At 44.8% G+C, this 21172-nt stretch overlaps 2 protein-coding genes across 11 annotated transcripts in view; both read left to right on the top strand.

The window, feature by feature from the left end:
* The window catches only part of LOC102298248 (regulating synaptic membrane exocytosis protein 1), a 119807-nt gene extending 112706 nt beyond the window's left edge, over nucleotides 1-7101 (top strand). For all 10 annotated transcript variants that reach the window (XM_005935291.3, XM_005935290.3, XM_005935293.3 and 7 more), the window contains 7 exons: nucleotides 87-301; nucleotides 1139-1171; nucleotides 2148-2313; nucleotides 2747-2859; nucleotides 2953-3054; nucleotides 3194-3333; nucleotides 4706-7101. In XM_005935291.3, coding sequence (XP_005935353.3) covers nucleotides 87-301; nucleotides 1139-1171; nucleotides 2148-2313; nucleotides 2747-2859; nucleotides 2953-3054; nucleotides 3194-3333; nucleotides 4706-4924 — 988 coding nt within the window. In that variant the 3' untranslated portion in view covers nucleotides 4925-7101. The remainder of the gene's footprint in view (nucleotides 1-86; nucleotides 302-1138; nucleotides 1172-2147; nucleotides 2314-2746; nucleotides 2860-2952; nucleotides 3055-3193; nucleotides 3334-4705) is intronic.
* A 10230-nt stretch (nucleotides 7102-17331) lies between these two features.
* The window catches only part of LOC102300954 (BAF chromatin remodeling complex subunit BCL11A), a 53539-nt gene continuing 49698 nt past the window's right edge, over nucleotides 17332-21172 (top strand). The window contains exon 1 of the mRNA XM_005935302.2: nucleotides 17332-17707. Coding sequence (XP_005935364.1) covers nucleotides 17653-17707 — 55 coding nt within the window. The 5' untranslated portion in view covers nucleotides 17332-17652. The remainder of the gene's footprint in view (nucleotides 17708-21172) is intronic.

Genomic DNA, 21172 nt, shown 5'->3' with positions numbered 1-21172 from the left:
CACACACACACACACACACACTGTCATTTAAACGTTTTGAAATAGGGTACCACAACATGTTTTATCATTTATAATGTCACCATCAGCCGAGCCATGCGCGCATCGGGTCGCCACATGATGAAGAGCACCAGCATCAGTGGTGAGATCTACGGCATGGAGCACGCTGACGGCAGCCAGTCAGACACGGCACTCGGGAGCCTGGGTAGCGGGATCAAGAAGCGGCGCTCAAGCCTGAGCCAGCGTGTTGTCGCCATCCTGCCGTCCAGAAGGAGTCGAAGTACCTCGCAGCTTAGCCAGACAGGTCAGACAACAGACTGACCAAGTGTCCGAGAAAAACGACGTGCAAAGATTTGTCCAGAAGGAAAAACTTTTGAATGTTGTTTTTTTCTGTCTTTCTGTGTTGTGAGTCTGTTAACTTTCAAAAATGACCAAAATACATCTCCACATTAAAAAAATGAACTGAAAAATGTTAAATAACAGTTTTCACATAAAAATTCAATTTTACTCAAGAACTCATCAAGAAAAGTTAACTTACTAATAGGATTTTTTCACGACTACCCTTTTGCAGAATTTTGCTAAATATTTCACCCCCAGACGACAGCGGGGTACAGGTGGGTCTACTGGTGGGTGTAATGGTTGGTGTACTGGTGGGTGTACTGGAAGGTTTTTTGGTTTTCTTAATTTTTTGCCGTGCCCCAGCTTTCCTCGAGAGGCTTTGCCTTTCCCCAGGCACTACTGTAAATAAGAACAGACTCTTAATAATGGACTTACAATGAATTGCTGCACCATCTTGTGGTGCATGTTGCACAAAAGTATGGCTTAGCCCTAGTTTAATTTTTAGTTGATATCGCTTCAATACACAATTCAAGGACTTTAGGGACACATTTATAACATTTATAACATTTTAAACTGAACTTGATTCCTTAATCCCACGCTTCTTTATCTACACAAAGCAAGCTGGATTTCATAAGTGGTACTTTGATTTTTATAAAGGACACATACATACATACATAATAACAGTGTGGTCACTAAATCCTGAAGAATAAGTTTTAAAAAATGTACAAGTTTACCAGTGTAACCAGTGTGCTGATGTTGCTGTTGTTTACTGGCTTTGTTGTTGTTATGTGTGTTATTTCAGAGGCGGCGGGTAAGGCGGCGGACAGACAGAAAGGTAAAGCAAAAGGCAGGAAGTCAGAGACTGTAGGATACAACAAGGAGGAAGGTTAACTGTGTAATAATAGTAATTGATTAGTCATTGCCCCACGCAGAATAGTAAATACAGGATCATTAACAGAGCGTGACCCCACATTGTACACCAGGAGGAGCATTAGTCCTTAAGTACTTTGTATAGCAGCAGTTCGATGTAACATCACATTCACGTCCCACTTTCACAGACGCAGGCAGAATAGGGCAAAGTCAGGCACAGAGAGCATAAGAAGTGGTTCAGTTAGGAATGATGAATGTTCCCAGCACTCCGTACACCGTTCCTGAACTGTTTCCGGCACGCTTCCTTACTCCACCCTCTTGTTTAACCATTATGCTTAAAGGCTGGTTCAGTCGTGGAAGAAGCCTGACTCAGTGAATTCAGAGTGTTCTCATGAGCTGAGAATACAATATTTGTCTTTGAATTTTACATTTAAAATTAAAGTGGGTCTGAAAGAACTTTGTGTTTATGATAAAAACAAATGAACAAACAGCAGGCTTTTGAAAATGACTGAACTCTTCCTTTTTGATGCACACACTGTGTTATTTCCTCAACCCTCTGAGTTTTGCCTTTCCATCCCTGCTAAACATTTGAGGTGTGAGTGGACTGACTTTTGATTTTTAGTCAGATTTTCCTGCAGTGACCTCATCACCTAAGTACCATTAAAATTTTTACAATTCCCAAATAAAAGCGTCTAAAGATTTGCATAGATTTGTCTGTCATACAATAGTGTATTACTGAAATGCTGGTGATGTCACCGTGGGATGTTATTTTGCATGGGAAGGCCTGAAGAGATAAATCTCAGGCTGTAGTTATCATGTTGAATTTTTGCAACAAAAAAAGAGAAATCCATCAGAGAAGCCTGATAACTGATTAGGACCTAGGGTTGAATGACACATGCAAAGACCAGTGGCTAAAGCCCGTTTTCCTGTGTTTGCAACAGAAGCGTCAGCAGGTAAGAAGGTGGGCAAGGCCGGCAGCAGCAGCATCCAGAGGAGTGTGGAGACGGGCATGGCGGTGGAGTATCCACGAGGAGGGTCAGCCATGAACCGACAGGCGAGCAGAGAGTCGACCGACGGCAGCATGAACAGCTACAGCTCTGAGGGGAAGTACGTACATGCTGAAAATATTGCCAAAACACAGGACAACACACAGAGGGCACTGTCAGTGTTCCTCTGATGTATTTATGTTTCCTGTCAAACCTCTAAGAGCTCAATTTTTGGGGTCTTTTTTTCATTTTAACTCCAACTCCAACAAACATACTAGCTCTCTCAATAATGATTAAATTGATTGTTCACCCTCTTAGGTCTGAGTTGTCATAAGTGACTACTCTGCGACTATTACTTACTTTTAGCACTCTTAGCAATCAGAATAGATCATTTTTGTTTTGTTTTGTTGGCTGCAGGGAACAGAAAGTTATCTTTCTAAACAACAAACATCAAATGCTGTTAAGAATTTTTGGAAAAAGTTTTTACTGATTCTCTAAAAACTAGATGGAGTCAAAAACTGAGGACAGGTTTCGTTTGTGTTTGTGTATGTCAGTTTGATCTTCTCAGGGATGCGTTTGGGTGCTGACAGTCAGTTCAGCGACTTCTTGGATGGATTAGGCCCCGGTCAGCTAGTGGGCAGACAAACGCTGGCGACACCAGCTATGGGTGAGTCACAGCTTCATCAGCTCTGCTCAATTGAGAAAGAGAGATTTTGTGTGTTGCACATTATTCTCTGAAATGGTCTGTTTTTAAAAACAGGTGATGTTCAGATTGGTTTGATGGACAAGAAAGGCCAGCTGGAGGTGGAGGTGATCAGGGCACGAGGCCTTACCCCCAAACCAGGCTCTAAATCCCTCCCAGGTAACACACGTTCATACAAAACTAATTCCTTGTAGCACTTACAGTTAAATTAAGGTGGATGCAACCTAAAGCAACCTCCGTACTGTCCCCGTTTTTTCCCATAAAACTTATTTTTACCCTCTCCTGACCACTCTCTCAGCTCCCTATGTAAAAGTGTACCTGCTGGATAATGGAACATGTAAAGCCAAAAAGAAAACTAAGATTGCACGAAAGACCCTGGAGCCGCTCTACCAGCAGCACCTGCTCTTCGATGAGAGTCCCCAGGGCAAGGTGCTTCAGGTAATGATCACATTTTTTCATGAATCACTTTTTTTATGGGAAAACTCGTTGAAAGAAGAAGCTCTAGTTAAAAATGTATTAATAGTGAAAGGTCAGAGTGTTATTGGGGACATTACAGTGAAACTGCCATAGACTGTATATCTTGGAACAATAGACTTATGGTACTTTCCAATAGTCCATAGCCTTTACAGAGTATCCAGAGAGCATTCACAGTGCTTAACGTGTTCCACATTTATGTTCTTGTACACGTCACATATATAACATTATTCTAAAATGGATTAAATTCATTTTTCACCTCAGATTCATGCCCATAATTACAAAGTAAAATAAGGTTTATTCCAGCTTTACTGAAAACAAAAAACTAAATATAACATGTACATTCACAAGCTTTTCCGAGACGCTTTCCTGTTTCCAGTGATCACCTGTCAGCAGTTTGATTGATTGCAGTCCATCTGCAACACGTTCTCATCCCAAAGCGTAACACACCGACGATATGTGACAAATTGTCTGTATGTTACGCGTTCGGAAACATGAGAACCGTTTGCAATCTACACTTGTACATTTATTTTATTTTGTCATGAATCGCTTTGGAAAACACTGTCTCATACGATTATTACGTCATTCCATTGGAGTCCATTCACAATCCGGTGCGTATCATAGGGACGTGGAAGGTTACCATTCACGTTCCTATGGGAAGGCTTGGGATGTGGTAAATTGGAAATGTGGTAAATTGTGGTGGTAAATTCAGCTTCAGTTGACAGAGCATGTGAGTACAAACCAAGCCATGAAGTCCAAGAGATTGTCTGTAGGCTTCAGAGACACTGAGCTTGTATCAAGGCACAGATCAGGGTACAGGCACGAGAAGAACGTTTGCATCACTGAATGGCGCAGTGAGCACAATGGACAACCGTTTTTCTGGAATTACAAGTTTTTGTTTAACCCCAAAAACGAGTGTGTTGAGAAAGTGCGTTGTTTTTACTGTTTATTTTATTGTTTTGACTTAATTAGTAGGATTAGGACGGAACACGTTAACACTATGGTACGGGCCACAACTAAGGGTATAAGTCCCCTGTAATTAAAGGAATTTCAGTGTATTTTATTAGAAATTGGAATGTGATTTGATTTGCTTACAAATACTTAGTTGCAATCAGGTTTTTACAGGAAACAAAGAAATAATTAACTGTAAGTAAAATGAAATGGTAAGTAAGTCATTTGAAGTGATGCATAAAGCATTTTAAAATCTTTTATTATGAGCATTTTGTTTTCCTTTGCGCGTTGAACCTGGAAATCTCTAAGGTTATGTGTTGTGGTGATTGTACCTTTGTCTTTTCAGTTAATCCTAAATCAATTCATCTGCCGTTCTTTCCTCCAGGTGATAGTGTGGGGTGACTATGGACGATTGGACCACAAATGTTTCATGGGTGTAGCACAGATACTGTTGGAGGAGCTGGACCTCTCTAGTACGGTGATCGGCTGGTACAAACTTTTTCCACCATCCTCCCTGGTGGACCCTACATTAGCTCCGCTCACACGGCTGGCGTCTCAGACGTCACTGGACAGCTCAGGACCGCCGCCGGGCGTTCGGTCCTAGTGACCGGACGGTGACCGCCTACCCCTCAACACCCCTTAAGTGACAAAATAGAATAATGGACCACAGCTACTGGACCACTACTGAGCAGAGGGGTGACAACACGCCCCGAGGATGTCGACGAGAAGCCCTCTTTCAAATGATGAAAAGCCAGACGGAGAGACAGGGAATGCGAGTGAGAAAGAGAGGGAGAGATAGAACTAGCCAATCAAAGCTTAGCTGGAGTCTGACAATCACGTCTCACACCTTCCCTCTCCCTCCTCCTTACACCTTTTTGTGTTCAAAGTTTTGCTTTCTTTGTTTTCTCCTCTGACCTGCAGCAGTGGAGGCTTCTGTCCAACATTGTTTTCTTTTTTCCGTATTTCCTTGTGCAGCCACTATCAGAGCACCCAAACAAAGTGGGGTTCTCCGCCTAGTAACCCTCCAGCCAATCAGAGTAGAGCTTACAGCCAGGCCACAGGGAAAAGTGTGGAAGTAGCAAATAGTTGCGGCTTCACAGGTTTGGCTGTTGTCTCTTCAGGTTTTACCGTGGCGATAGTGATGAGCTCAAGGGGACAGAGGGTTGGTGCCGTTTAACCGTGATGGAAAGGGAGCCTGCACATGCACTCGCACATTCTTAGCCTTGACAAGAAAAGCTGGACTCGTTCATTCGAATCGAGGCCAAACCTTTTCCGTGTGGAAAGAAAACATAGACCAAATTGCGGATTAGAATTTCACTTTTGATTTTGGATCTTTTGTTTTTTCCTGCCTTTGTTTTTGCCCACTGTCCAGAATGGTGCCACATGGTGCAGACTCCCTCTGTGTATGTCTATGTTTGGTTTTTGAGCGATGGCATGCCAAAGGCCGATGACAAAGGCCAGGCCACATTTCTTTGAATACCCTCCGCCCGACCGCCACCGCCCGTCTCCTCCCCTCCCCAAACCCCTCGAACTCCCCCTGTGGGAGGGAGCAGCATGACTCGGGGACGCCCCCTCCCCGGCCCCCAAGCTGCATGCACGTTTCTTTCGTTCCGTTTCGTTTTTTCGGTTCGTTTCTCTACTTTTTTGTAAAATCGAAAGACGAGACAAATTAAGGAACAATTCTCAAAAAAACAAAAACAGAAAAAAAGACTAGACTATGTGTGTTAGTTCCACATACTTTTAGGCCAGCTTGTATGTTGCATGTTCTTGTACAGTTTGCTCGTACTGAATATGAATACAAACCGAGAAAAGCCAAGCCATCCCCGCCCCCTAACAAGAGCGGATCTAATGGGGGGGAGGGTGACAATCCCACCCAGGCCTCGCCTACCACTCTGGGTCTAAATATCCATATTAGGAAGTCTCCAAAAGAAAAAAAGAAATTGTCTGAATTATTTTTTTCTTTGAACCCTTTGAACAACAGTGCTGTTCTGTAGTACTGAGCATACTCGAACCCCTGGCGTATCCGAGGATGTAGGTGTCTAAACTGTAGTTTATGACGGTCGGGGCTAGAGACAGAGATAGAGAATGTGTGTATAACAGCTAAATGTATATGAAGTATCATTATGAGTTTGATATAAATTATAAAGATATAGATATATGAATATAAAAAAAGAGTGTATCTGACTGTACACCCGTCACCAATACACGCAGACATGCACACTTTGTACATACAAATTAGGCTTGAACTTAAGTTATGAACGAACAAACGCATCGCTGACACACAAACATTCCTGGTCTTGTTGAGGGGAATACGCGCCCAGTGCTTGAGCTGCTGAGTGGCTACGAGACACAAGTGGGCGCCAATAGGCCTTTATTTTGATTTTGTCCCAGTTGCAGAAAAACAAGCAGAACCAATTCGAGCAAAGTTTACTTTCTCTTCCTGAAAACCATGTTTTTTCCCCCCGTTTATTACTATTGGTTTGGACTGGACTTCTAAAGCCAACAAGAAACCTGGTTTTGCAGACATATTTTGCAGATGTTTTTATGTTGAAGCACTTGGCGGTACGGCCGACTGCCCCTTTCCTTTGTCAGTATTACTCCAGGAATACTGATTGTTTACAGCCCATGGCTCCCCACTCCCAAACCACGATACTAGACGAAAGATGAAGTATTCACTGCAACAGTTCTTGTTTGTATAACAGATGTGGCTCTACTGATGTGTATGTTTTATATTCAAGAGTTCATTTTTATTATTTACAAATAAAAGACTGTGTGGAAGAAGAGCGTAGCCTTTTTGAACCCAGTGCTCCCAGGTTATTGTGTACCTGATGACTAAAGGCACATGTCATATGCTGAATGTGATTTTTTTTTTTTATATAGGTTTCTTCACAATTTCAGAAGCACAAACTTGGTGAATGGTGGTAATGAGCAACATGATGGTACACTTGTGTCTTAACTGTCTCACTTTTAGATCCAGCCCCAAGTGGCTATAAATATGCTTCAATAAGGAGGTCATTTGGAATTATTGAGCATAATTTTTCGAGTTGCAGAAATGAATTAAGCTTTTGGGCGATTAGTCTCTGATGACCCATCACTGCAGAATGCAATTCCAGTGGTAACTGGAATCAGGACAGGACCCCCTGGAGTCCAGTTATTGGTGGTGATGAAGATGAAGATGGAGGGTTGGATGGAGCTCTGAGTGACCAGGGCAAGGCGAAAACTGAGAAGGAGGTGAGTTGCACAAAATGACAGAGGAGCACTGAGATAGAAAGTATGCAGAGTGCGGGTTGATTGGCATCTAAGGCAGGCAAGAAGATGGCTGGACCTGACCAATGATGTCAGCATTAAGTTGACAGTGCGACAAAGTGGAAGTGATGCAAAGAACAGCGGCCTGGCCCTAATTGCCACCCCCATTGTTAAATGATGAATTAATTGTCATTTACCACATCTTTTTGAAAGCTGAGTTCACTTTCACTAGCCGCACGCCAGAAAGAAAGCTGCCTGATAAAGTGAAGCCGTCTAGAAGATCTCAAAAGCAATGCACCATGTCACAATCTAAAGAAAAGGCTAGGACACAAAGTCATTGACAGCTCTCAGTCCGGAAGGGGTTTCAAAGGCATTTCTAAGGTTTTGAGACTCTAGTGAAAAAATGTGAAAAACCTGGAAGAGTGGTGAATCTTCGCTGGAGTGGCCAACCGAGGAGGTCACAAAGGAACCCAGAACAACATCCAAAGAACTTCAGGCCTCACTTTTCTCAGCTATGGTCAGTGTCAGCGCAAAAATGGGAGAGTTCATGGCTCGTCACATTTTACAAAAAAACTTTTTTTTTGCGCCTTTGCGCAATTTAGAATCACCAGTTAACCTAACCCCACTAGATGCATGTCTTTGGACTGTGGTAGGAAGCTGGAGTACCTGGAGAGAACCCACGGAAACACAAGGAGAACATGCACGATCCACACAGAAAGAACCCGGTGTGAACAGTAACAGTGCCAAAAGTCTAGTTTATTTAACAAAAATGTATTTTGACTTCTAGTTCTAGTTTTTAGTTTAGTGTTAGTTAAGTATAAAAACCTTGTTACACACTAACCTGTGAGCTGATATGAAGGAGGTGCATGTACGAGAGCAGACAGAGGATGGAAAGTTCTCTGACGCATTTATGATTGATTGATAGCAAACAATACATCCAGCCTCCTGAGCAAATACCGTTTTTACACTCAGCCTGTGTCATGATTTCATTTTCATTTCTCATGGGTTTTGTTTTCACTGGCCACAAAACAGATAGTCTGGCTTTTTTTTTATTTCACAATTGAACTCATAAAGTTACTAAACTACTTGACACACATACAGTCCGGTGTACGTTAGTGAAAGAAGCGCTTGAGCCCTAGGTGCAACATTCGTAGCTCTTTAGTGCCATCTAGTGGTGACTTGAAACGAATCAATTTGCAAATCTGGCAGAAACATTGGATCTCATCATTTTCCCTCTGTAAGGCGTGGTTTACACTAAGACAGGTGATGCACTGTTGTGCTGACAAATATTTCAGAGACGAATATAAATGAAAACAGTTTGAAAATTATGCCATGCCTGTAAAGTACACACAGTATGCGTTCAGCTTGTATACATATACTGTACATTTTGATAGTTTCTTTTACAAAGTATTTTTTCTGTTCTTTTACATAAAAATGCTACTTTGTGAATCCCGATCCCAAAGCTCCCATAAAATGCATTCAAAATACTAAATGCCTCATATAGTGACATACTCACACGAACAAGTGACAAATTAAAGGAAAAAACGCCTCAAGCTCTCATTAAGGTTTTTTTGTTTTGTTTTGGGTTTTTTGATCACCAAAACGTGTAAGTGGAACAGCTACAATGTGAAAACGGACTCACCAAGTTTGTGGAAGTCCACCGGAGGGACGGAACACCATTCATCAGAAGACAGATTTTCATCCTGGATGAGAGCACTCCCATCAGGACAGAAATGATGAAAGTGATGGCTCCAAACAAATTTGTACACATGATTCACCTCTGGGGGGCAGGTGGAGCCAAAAAGCATTAAAAAGCAAAACATTTTTGCTTGTGAGTTTTATTTTTGCGCCACTGTTCTGAGCCTTTGATCGGAGGAATACAGACTTACTGAGATTCAATCCCTGTTTTGCTGTTATATGACATATATGCTTAGCATGTGTCAAACTCAGTGCAATAAGCAAACAAAAAGAGGCAATAATAAAAACGGCAAGAGAAACAGGATTTCATTACATTTTATTCTGTTAAAATGACCGAGTGTTGCATCTGTGGTGTTATGGCACAAACTGGTCTCATATACATATTGCAAATGAGAAAAGTCCATTTAGCTTCCTAAAACACAAGTCTACAGTTTGCACTGCAGTGAGACAAAAAAACTAAAATTCTTCCATTCCTGGTGGGCTCCTGGTTCCACAAATAAAAACAAAAAAGTTTGTGGCTCTCAGTAATAAAATAAATAACAATGTAGACAAGAAGCCAAAGATAAGGAGTGAAATTTCATGTCTTTATCACAAGTCCCAGTCAGATCACCTGTCCGGCAATCTTTTAAATGACGCCGCCAATCAGCAGCCACGTGTAAATTTAACATATTAAGATTTGGTCGGTCTGATCCAATAGTGCCCCCCCCCCTGTTTTTTCTTTATTATTAATAATATTATTGTGGTTTCTCTATGCTTTTATTGAACACGTCGTGACTTTATTTTGGAAAGTGCTCGGCCTTGATAAGCACGAGCCACACGCCGTAATAACCAGGACACTGGGCTGCTTCCATCTGCTGCTCTAACCTGAGTGAGTGTGGTCACCTCCTCTTCTGCTGGACGCAGTTCCGCTGTGAGGAGGAGGAGGGGGGAGGAGGGCCTGTGGAATGTTACAATATAACGTATAATTGAGCACTTTTGATAATGATATGTTGTCAGCCGTGGCGCGTCGTCCTCTGAGACGCAGTCTGCGAACACACAAGTTATTTTCTTTTTTGTGTGTGTTCGCAGTCAGCTGATTGGGGAAGTGTGACGGCCGCTGGTTAACAGGCACACTGAAACAGAAGGGTGTCATGTCACATTAGATTTGTCATGCAGCCTCACTCCACCAGCCCCAGCCTCACACACACACACACACACACACACACACACACACACACACACACACACACACACACACACTGCTCCCCTCGGTGGTAATGGTTTGAAACCCACCCACCCCTCGTGGAGGGCTGTGTGTCAGCGCTTCAGAGCTCATTAGAAAGTCAGTGTCGTGAGATCAGTCCTTACGCACTGCTCCCCGCTCCTTCAGCCGGGCCGCACCGCCGCTGTGGGTACAGCTCTGGCCTCCTCTGCCTCACACCCCTTCTTTCTGTGCGGCTTTTGCAAAATATTGATATTCATTTAAAAAAAAATAAAGAGGAAAAAAGCAGAATTTATTATTGCAAGCTCTCCGATGAGCGGCCCGATTTATGGCGTATGCTATCATTTAGCCTCTGATCACGATTTCTTAGTAATAATAATAATAATAATAATAATAATAATAATAATAATAATAATAATAATATACAAGACTTAAAATGTATATAAAAGATTTGAAAATATTTTATTATAATAATAAAATATTTTTACAGATTTTTCAGAGCACAATTTGACAGCTCACTGCACAGATACCTTTACTTGAAATATTCATTTATAAAACCTTCAAAACAATTAAAATTATGCGCTTTAAAAAATCTAATAAGAATAATATGATCATAAACGGCTCATTTAACCGTTAAGCTGTGTTTTCAGTGAAGATGAGCAGATAGCAGAAAGGTGAGCTTGTTTGTGGTTTTGTTTCCAGATTTCTGAGCTCTGAGGTTTTATTTGTTATTAATTTTTTTTCTTTAAAAAAATTTCTGAAAAACAAACTAAACAAAAACGACATTTAAGATTCTCTGTTCTTGCTTGAACAGCAGCTCTCACGCTGCTGCTTCTCTTCTTAAGTTTCTAATCTTTGAATGATTTCATTGATTTGAGGCATCAGTGAATTTATATTTATATTACGTTAAAAAAAACAACCCAAAAAACATGAATAAAACTGTTTTTATCAGAAAGTAAAATCACCTAATTATTTGTCCAAAACGTATTTTCCTACTATTAATATGATAAAAAACAAAAACAAATAAAGCAAATACTATTTGTATTTATTTATTTTCATTTGAAACAAATCTCCATTATATTTCTATCCTGAGTCTCCGGGCCCTCTGCGCTTTGTAAAGCGGGGGTCCCTTATATATTCTCACTCGCTCTCATACTGATCGCAATTGGACACAAGGGGGCGCTCGAGTCCTTGTTTGGACACAATAAAGAAGGCGAGCGACCGCAACTGGAAGCTTGTTGATTTAAATGGCGGTCTTTATGCTGTTATGTCACAGCGATCATGGAGTTTGTGGTTTTATTCACCCCGACATAAAACACATCAGCCAGGCTTCGTTCACTTCAAGCGCATGCGCTGCCGGGCTCATTCTGATCAGGAAAAGGTGAGTGTCAGAGACTGACGAAGCTAGTCGCTGTTTGAACCCTAATCAGCACCGTCCTCATACACCATCCAAATCCACACCACGCACCCATACAGCTCTTCATTTAAAGCAGCTTTGAAGTTTGTTGGAGTTTAGTTTTGCATGTTTCCTCCAGTGTGAGTCAGTCAATGAGCTGTTTCCAATAATACTTGGTCCTAAATTACTTTCCAAATGACTTTGGATTATTTGTCAGCTTTCTGCAGTCGAGTCTTAAAATGGTGCTAGTCTGACATTACTGACATCCCTCCCTGCATCTGCAGGCCCGGAGACAGACGAATACTCGGCTGTCCCGAGTGCCCAGTTCCCCTCCTGTCGTTCATCCCCAAAGGAACCAATTTAGGGAAAAATTAACAACAATCTAGGCTTAGCCAGCATCAACGCCCCTGTGTATGCTAAGGATGGGTGAATGGAGGTGGATGGATGGTTTGTGGTCCTTTGAGGCGTTCCCAGTTGACCTTATCGGTCGGCAAAACTCACACTAAATGTCTGCTTCCGGTGTGAGCCACACATTAATAACAGACTCCTAAACATTGACCGGAAGTTTAAAATCTCTCATCTCTGCTTAATTTGACCGAGAACCTTCACCGTCTCATCACACACACGAAAAGGAGATTGGGAGGACGAAAGGGGGGGGGGGGGGGGTGATAATTTGCTCTATAGCCGTGTAATCCCGCCCGATTTCATCTAATACCAGCGCTCCGACGCAACGGCGTGCGCGCACATCTCCAGATGTGATAATGGGCGCGCTGTGGAAAGAAAAAAATCCAACCCGCTCGCGTTATTGTAAAGCTTTGTGGGATAAAAAAAAAAAAAGGTGTGTGTGTGTGTGAAAAAAGGTGTGTGTGTGTGTGTGTATGCTCTCTATACGTGGGGATGTGCGGGGACTGGAGCCTGAAATTCCTCCGCAAAGAAAGAAAGAAGGACAGGAAGAAAAAAAGAATTACAGGATCTGGAGCTTTTTATCTGTGTTTTTTTTCTTATGGTTTGTTGTTGTGTTTGGTGTGTGGTTTCAGGAACGAACAGAACGAATAAGAGAAGCAGGTTTGCAGGTACTAACCGAGTTAACAATTAATGGAAATTAATGGAAAGGTTTGACTTCTCTAAATAATTCCGCACTTGTGTGTAAATTCAGGAAACAGCCGAGCGCGAATTGTTCGGGTGTGTGTGCTCGTGTTACTGGCAGGATGGAGATCGGATCCTTTCATGTACACAAGCGGGAGCGTTTTAGGCCGCATCCGCGTGTGGAACGTGTCCGGTGGAACCTTGTAAGTGTGTGTGAGGCCGGTAACAGGTTTACATCGCACGTTCTTACGCACAGGATTCTGGATAATTAAGATTGTTTTTTAAAAAAAAGCATCAAAGCGGGAGAGAGGAGGAGAGAAACGGATAAAAAGGAGCGTGGAAAAGGACGGAGGGGGTGTGTGTGGAGCTGATTTATCTCCGGAGCCCCCCCACATTCACACTAACGCACCCCACCCCACCCCCGGTCATTTCCATATATTGAAATGCGCCCCCAGTACCTCAATTTCCCCGGAGCTGTCGTGCGTGCAGAGGAAGGCGCGCATGTGACCACCGCCGATCTGACGCCCTGTACCCCCTCCCCCCGTCAAAGTGCTCCAGTGTCCGGTCACCCGGTGTGTGTCAGAGTGTGCGTACTGAGGTGTGCTCGGAGAATAAAAGTGCTGAGCGCGAAACTGTGAAGTTAAAAAAGGCGGCGTGTGGCCTACATACGGAGCAGCTAACATCCTGCTGTCTGCTCTTTATCTGCGCGCACGCACCTCACACACACACACATACACTTACTTTAAACACAGAGATGTAATAAAAGATTAAATATGGACCTCAGTGAGCTACACACACACACACACACACTCACTCTCTCTTGCTGCAGCATTAAACGTGCAGCCTGACTGATTTATGACGGAATCAGGCGACGCGCCGGCCATTTACATATCCCCCCCCCCGGCTCACTCCCCGAGTCCGAGCACCGCTGCGGGCTTTGATCAATGTCCCACCGTGACTTAGAGTGTATGTACGGAGCAGAGGAGGAGGAAGAGGAAGAGACATTCTTTGTTGCTGACAGATGGAGATGGGTGTAGACAGAGGTCAAGGTTGGCGTTCTCGGATCTGCGCGCGGGGGTAATGAACAACACAAAAACAAAACCTTCTTAAATAAGTGCGGGTGACAGAGGACGCTGATGGTCCGGCCTGTTTACAACCACGTTTAACGTCACATTCGTGCCCCACTGTGCGCGCAAACCTGAAGCCAAGAGTTTATCACACGGAGCCAATTTTCACCCCCCCGCCCCAAAACAAAAAGACGCTGATCAGGAAGTTAGAACAACCTGTCCACAGTGATCAGTCACGTGACAGATTCCCAGCTTGCTCCTGGATGTTTTCTCTCTCTCAGCTCCTCTCTCTCACTCAGGTGCACCTCCGCGTGTCACCTTCTACAGTTACAGGATCAGGTTTAGTGGAAGCGGTGGCCGCCTGTCGCCAGCACGAGCAACAGGCCACCCAGGATACCAGATGCCCCGGACCGAGAGCGAAACAACCCCACTCCACCCCAACTCCACCCAGCCCGGTTTATCCCAGTTTGAAACGGACCAAGTCATTTATCAAATGAGAGGCACCTTTAACCCGTGCTTAACGCTTTCAGAGAGGAAACATTCAGCACGGAGTTTGTTTTTTTTAACGCAGCTTTTGAATGATCAATGCACACCTCGGGGGGGGGGGGGAGTAAATTTCTAACAACAAATCGCTACAAACGTCACCCTAAAGCACAAACTAAACCCGGGAATCCACAATGAACGCCTAAGAAAACAAAACAAAACGCGCTCCGTGAAGACAGAAGGATGAAAGGTTTATGCCTCTCTCCGTCGTCACTGAATTCCTTTGCTTTTCACTGCCTGCCTACAATAGATAAATAACTAAATGTCACTTACTGTGATATTTTAATCCACGCAAACGTACATACACACACGGGTTACAGTTAAAATCTGACACGCTGGATTAAATAATCCACAAATCTCTTATTTACACTCACACAGAATAGCTCGTAACACGGATTATTATTATGATTATTTTATAATTATTATTATTGCAGTTTTAAACAATAACGCAGATGTTGTCGTTTACTGCTGCTCTCCTGTTTCGTATCAAACTCTGAGCAGTAAATCAAACCCGTCTGCTCCGCTCAGCTTTAAATCTGCCTCAACTTCACCACACGCTCGCAAACGGGATAATCACCCTATGTGGGATAATCGTCGTGCATGCGCCCCCGACACACACACACACACACACACACACACACATACACACACACACACACACACACACACACACACACACACACACGTGAACACTCTCGCCTCGCAACCGGTCGGTCTAATAAGCCACGCAGCGAGTTGCAACCTGCAGAAATTTTTCACTCACTGGTCACGCTGAACCTCCGCCTCCTCTTCTTTTTTTTCTCCCCACCCCCCACCCCCCTCTTCCTCCTCCTCCTTTCTGCCTTGCCTCCCTCCACCTCCACCACCCCCTCGGTATTAAGTGCGCGTCCTCTGCGGTCAGTGCGCGTATCTCCGGGTCTCCAGAAGCAGCCGCCGGATCCTCCTCTCTCCTCCCGCTCAGCAGCCGCTGGTGCTTCGCGAGCTTCTACCTTCTTTTCCCCGGGAGATCCTTTCCGTCTGCCTCTCTCCCCCTCCCGGTATACCGCAGCGATCTCATTCTCCGGTTCCTCCGCCCGGCCCCGCCGGTACTCTCTCCTCTGTGCGTCCTCCGAACAAACCGGCGGAGTCGCGTCTTTGCTGCCGTTCTATCACCAAACCCCCTTTATTACCAGAGTATTTACAAGCTCTCCCCCCTCCTCCTCCTCTTCTTTTTCTTCCTCCTCTTCCTCCTCCTTCTCCTCTTCTCCACCCTCCACCACCAGCAGCAGCAGCAAAACACCCTCCCCTGCGCACCGTAAGCAGCTCGAACCTAAGGCTCATCTCAAAGTTGTTACAGCGGGCACTAACTGTCCCGCCGGTGGCGAGAGGCTTCAGTTTGGATAGGGAGAAAGAAAGCAATGGGTTGACCCTGTAGTGCTCATCGTGTGTGGGCACATACTCCCCACACCCCCACTCAAAATACACGCTCATGTCTCTGTTAAAGTTCTGCACAGTGTGCGTGACGCTCGCGTGAATAACCCCGGCATGATCTTCAGGACACGAAGCAGTTTCTTAAAATCAATCAGTACTAAAAATCAAACCCTGTTTGTAAGTTGGAGTGAAGGCTTTGATTTCCTCTGACCTTGTTAAGTCAGACTGGTGTAAATGATCGCGCATCAGTGTGCTGTACAGTCTGCCTCACTCACTTAAACAGTCATAAAACAACGTTCGTGTAAATAATTTGTTAAACTTTTTAGGCTTTTGGAGTCTGACACTTTAACACTGTTCCAAAACACGAGTGTGTGTTTTATGATTATTGTGATTATTATTACTGCGGGAGGTCAGCAGTGATACAGCCCACTTTGCGCATGTGAAGCCACCCAGGTTATAGACGGTGCCTGTGCTTCTTTGGCTGCCCGACCAGTTTGTCCTGTTCACTGCAACCGGATAGCTGCTGTCTGTCATTTTAACACATGCATCTCTCTGTCTGATACCCCCCCCCCCCCCAAAAAAAAAAAAAAACCTTCCGAGCCTGCACTTTAAGGACACATGCTTGTCCGTGCGCATGCCGTCCACGGTCCAGATGAGCTTGTGTCCGTTCTTCTTCTTTTTCTTATTTTTGCGCGCTTTTCTCGAACAGAAGCCGCTACATGCGACAGACTTTTGCACACACACACGCGCGCGCTCTCTCTTCCTGTATATATGCAGCAGTATCATATCCGCCCCCTCCAGTGAGCTCCTGTCCGCGGTTTCCCTTGCCCTGTTTTGCGTCCACCTCTCTCTCTCTTTCTGCATATTGCTTTCATTAGACATCTCAGCCTCTCTTTCTCATTCTCGCTATCACACACACACACACACACACACACACACACACACACACACACACACACACACACACACACACTCCTCCCTCCCTCCCTCCCTCCAAGTGCCTCTTGTCCGGCCCCCCTGATCTCTGTGTCCATTGGCTTCCACCGGGTCTATTTCTCATGTCCAGCCCCCTCCCTCCGAGCTCTCTGTCTCTCCCTCCCTCTCTCTCTCTCTCTAATGACCGTCCATTGGTGTTGTTACTGCGCGTCCCGTCCGTCCCTCCTCCCACTCCCACTCCCACTCGGGTGCCTCGGCCCTGCCCATGTTTTTGTATGTCGGGTGTCTGTCCATCGCCTGACGTTCAAGTTCGCCGGGAACGTCACGTCCGTGCACTTGAACTTGCACGGCTCAGAGGGGGGTGGGGGGTGGAGGGGGGGTTGAGGGGAGGGGTGGCGTGTGTGTGGGGGGGGAGGGGGGGGGCTTTTGCCATTTTTTCCATCTCTCTCCCCTTCTCTCTCTCTCCATCCACCTCTATCTCACTCTCTCTCTTTTTTCTCTCTGCTCTCCTTTCTCAAAAAAGCCATGACGGCGATCCCGCGATCCATCTTCGCCTCCGCGCCATCTTTATATTATTTCTAATTTATTTTTATTTTTTTTCCTCCCCTTGCCCCTCCGCCTCCTCTTCTCGTGGATGTCAGAGGCGTTGGATGAAGATATTTTTTTTCCTGCCCCACCGGAGTCTCCTCTCTAACCCTGGCTCTCCCCGATGTGATCCGCGCTGAACGCCGCCGCCGCCGCCAGCCACCATGTCTCGCCGCAAGCAAGGCAAACCCCAGCACTTAAGCAAACGGGATTTTTCGCGTAAGTAAAAGATGAGAAAAACAAAATGTCATTTCTGGGTCCCTTTTCACTTCATTCAGCTACGATTTTTCGGGGGGGAGGGGGCGGGAGCGAAGCTGGAACTCCTGGACACCGGACGCACCGCTCGGACCCGCGGTCATCTGGACTTAAACAGCGTGGCGAGAAAGTGCGACACCTCCGTGCGTAAAAGCTGCTCGGAGATCTCTTCCCCCCTCCTCCTCAAAGCCTGTCACAGAGAAAAAGTTTTGCGTGTGTGGGTATAAACCCGCCGCAGCTTCTCGCTTCTGTGGGCTGTTAAATGCACTCGCTGTGGCTCCGGTGCCCCCGCGGTCGCTCCGGTCAGTGGAAGCGCGCAGGGCTGCCGGTAGCAGAGCGCGTCCTCTCCGCGGAGCTTCGTGGAGAACTCACCCCGGAATATCGCTGCCTGCTAGTTCTGCATGCTGCTTGTTCATCTGCTCGCTCTCACATCTCTTCTTTTTTGGGATTATTTTCAGAAAACCCCCCAAAACAAAAACAAAAAAACTTGGAGGTGGATTTTTGGATCGAGTGGAGGGGGGGGGACAAAAATCTCGTGTCTGACAGTCTCTGTATCAGCAACACGGACGACACAGATCGATATTTTTCTTATACTTAAAAAAAATCCTTGTGCCTCTCGTGTAAAAGCTGTTTATTGATGTTTAGTTTAGATGAGAGGCTTTCTTCCTGAAAGTGCAGATCCTCCTGCAGTTCAGAGTTAAAGACAAGAAACAGCAACAGGACGACAGCATAGCCAGCTCGGTCTTTTTGTTCGTCTTTTTTTTCTCTCCTTCCACAGAGATAAATGTGGACCAACTTAAAAAAATAGATTCCCAAGCTATACAGAGCTAAGGTAAGATATGAATGCCAGCCCGTTGGGTTTTTGGAGCTGCAGCGTGTGTGAGGGGGAAAAAACTGACAAAATTGTTTGAACTCCGTGGACACAATCTACTTTTACGCACGGCGTCCTTTTATCGCCGGATCTTTTAATTAATTTCACTTTATCAGAGTTATTTCAGCGTGATATTTTGAGAGAGAGCAGATGAGTGTGCTGAGAAACTGCAGGGCAATTGGCAAAGTGGCGTTTATCACCGCGCCATGTGCCGCACGGTGCGCCGCCTCGCAGCGTTTTCAGCGACGGAAAGTGCCCGCAAACACGAAAACGAGGGAATTTGGGCATCTTTACGCTTCGGTGTTTCGGTATGTTGACTGGCTGTAGCCCGTGTTAGGCTGTTGGAGTGAGACAGAGTGTGTGTTTCTGTATGAGTCTGTGTGTGTGTGTCCAGTTGGGTGACAGTCACAATGACCGCGTGCCGTCGCTAGGAGGCAGAGCGCGATCAGAAAATCCGGCTCTCGACTTGGACCTGATGAGTTTCACTGCCGCCCCTATCTGCACGGGCTACTATTTCGCGATCTCTTTAGAATAAAGGGAGAGTGTACAAGACATGGGGAAGGAAAGAGGGAGGGGGGGAGAAAACAAGAAAAGCAGGGAGACCCCCCCCCCACACACACACACACACACCACCTCCACCATACATCCCCATCTTGAATTCCTCTTCATCACCTCAAACCTACTTTCTTTTTTATTGTTCTTGTGCATCATTTATTTACACTCAGAATATACATCACCTCTGCAGACTTTTGACCCCTCTCCCCTCTACCCTTTAGCTCTCACTTGACACACACACGCTTATTTTATTTTTGCATAAATTTTGTTACTAAAGCAATTCAGATTTTTTGGCCTCAGAAAAAAAACCCAATCAACATCGTGTGGTCAGTTTTCAGTTTTAGCACCTGTGTTTTTAATATCGATTTTTTCCCCTTCTTCTTCTTTAATTTTTATTACATTTCAGTTTTTTATAGAACATCATTTTCATCGCAGCCCCAGTGCTTGCTTTTACACATACAGACCAGCCTGGATTTAAAACGTTAACAGTGGGGTTTTATTGTTTTGTTTATTTTTTCCGTGATGTTTCCTCCTCTAGAATAAACTACATTGTCAGTCATTTTCATGTTTTGCCAAGATGATATTAAAAAAAAAAAAAAAATTGTTCTGGGAGGCAGTCAGCCAGCAGTTTAAACATCTACTTTTACAGATCGATGAGAGAGGTGGAACTTTAACGGTGGACTTAGCTGAAATGATTTTCTAATTGATGAAACATTTATAACTTTATTTTTTACAGTCATTCCACCCCCTCCTTTAGGAAATGTGATAGCTTTGTTGTGCATGTTCCGACATGTGGATTTAGACACATAATCCTCCTCTCTGCTCCTCTCTGCCTGTTTATTTCATCTACCTGCACTGCTCTAAAAATAGACACACGGCTCTCATTTAAACACATTTTGTTGAATTTAGCGTTCATATGCTTTTTGAATCAAATCTTATTTAAGGTCTTTCGTCCCCCTCTCCTCATGCTCTGCTAAACACCCCAGACATCCCCTCTCAAGTTCAACTTTAGAGGTGAGGGGCTTATGCAGCTTCCATTAGATTTTGTTGTTATTGTTGTTTTATCCGGAGAATTTAATGCCCCCTTCTTCTTCTTCCTCCCTCCTCCTCCTGGGAGCTGTTGTGTAACTTGTGTGGCATTGTGTTGACCCAAGTTAAATCAAAGAGAAGTGTGACTGTGTGTGTGTGTGTGTGTGGGTGGGGTGGGGGGGTGTTGATGGGGCAGCGGCTGCGGTCTTGGTGGAATTTACCATGTTATCTTCATGTCCCAGTTTGCGCACAGATGTCGCGCAGGGTTGCGGCATTCTGATGATATTTCCTTGAGGGGATGTAGTCCACGTTTAGACCCCCCCCCACACACACACACATATTCCCACACACACGCAGGAGCTCTAACCTATCCCTGTTATCAGACAAAATCTGTACCAATCAGCCAGACAGTGAAAATTAAAATCTATTTTTTGATTCTCTGTGGTCTTAAGTTCATTAAAATGTGAAATTGGCGGCTGAGTAAAGAAGGTCAACACGCATCAGGCGGCTAGTGCAGAGTCACACTCTTCACCTTGGACTGGAAGATTTTCTTTAAAAGAGGGACGGTGAATTATGTTCTCCCGTTTCGCCTCCCTAATTCGGCCGACTGCGCCGCTCCTCTCCCTCCTGCTGCAGGACGAGTCTGGCCTCCACAAAAGGCTTCTTAAAAAAAAAAAAAGCAGCGAGGAGTTAATCCGGCCTCGGAGGGGTGAGGAATCGGGTTGAACGGCTCATTTTGGGGCGATTTTCCCGCTGTACAAGAGCCTGGTATCTAAGAACTATAAGTCAGCCACATGTAATCGAGGCCGAGGATTGAGGGAAGAGTTTTATTTCGCCCACACGCATACATGCACACACACGGGCACGCGTGCACACACACACACACACACACACACACACACACACACACACACACACACACACACACACAGATGATCGATTCCACATTTCTCCTATCCTTCCATGTTTGTCCA

The sequence above is a fragment of the Haplochromis burtoni genome, unplaced genomic scaffold (assembly GCF_018398535.1).
Source record: "Haplochromis burtoni strain Fernald_Lab_line unplaced genomic scaffold, NCSU_Asbu1 Contig_196, whole genome shotgun sequence".
NCBI classification, from domain to species: domain Eukaryota; kingdom Metazoa; phylum Chordata; class Actinopteri; order Cichliformes; family Cichlidae; genus Haplochromis; species Haplochromis burtoni.
This window is presented reverse-complemented; position numbering and strand designations above follow the sequence as displayed.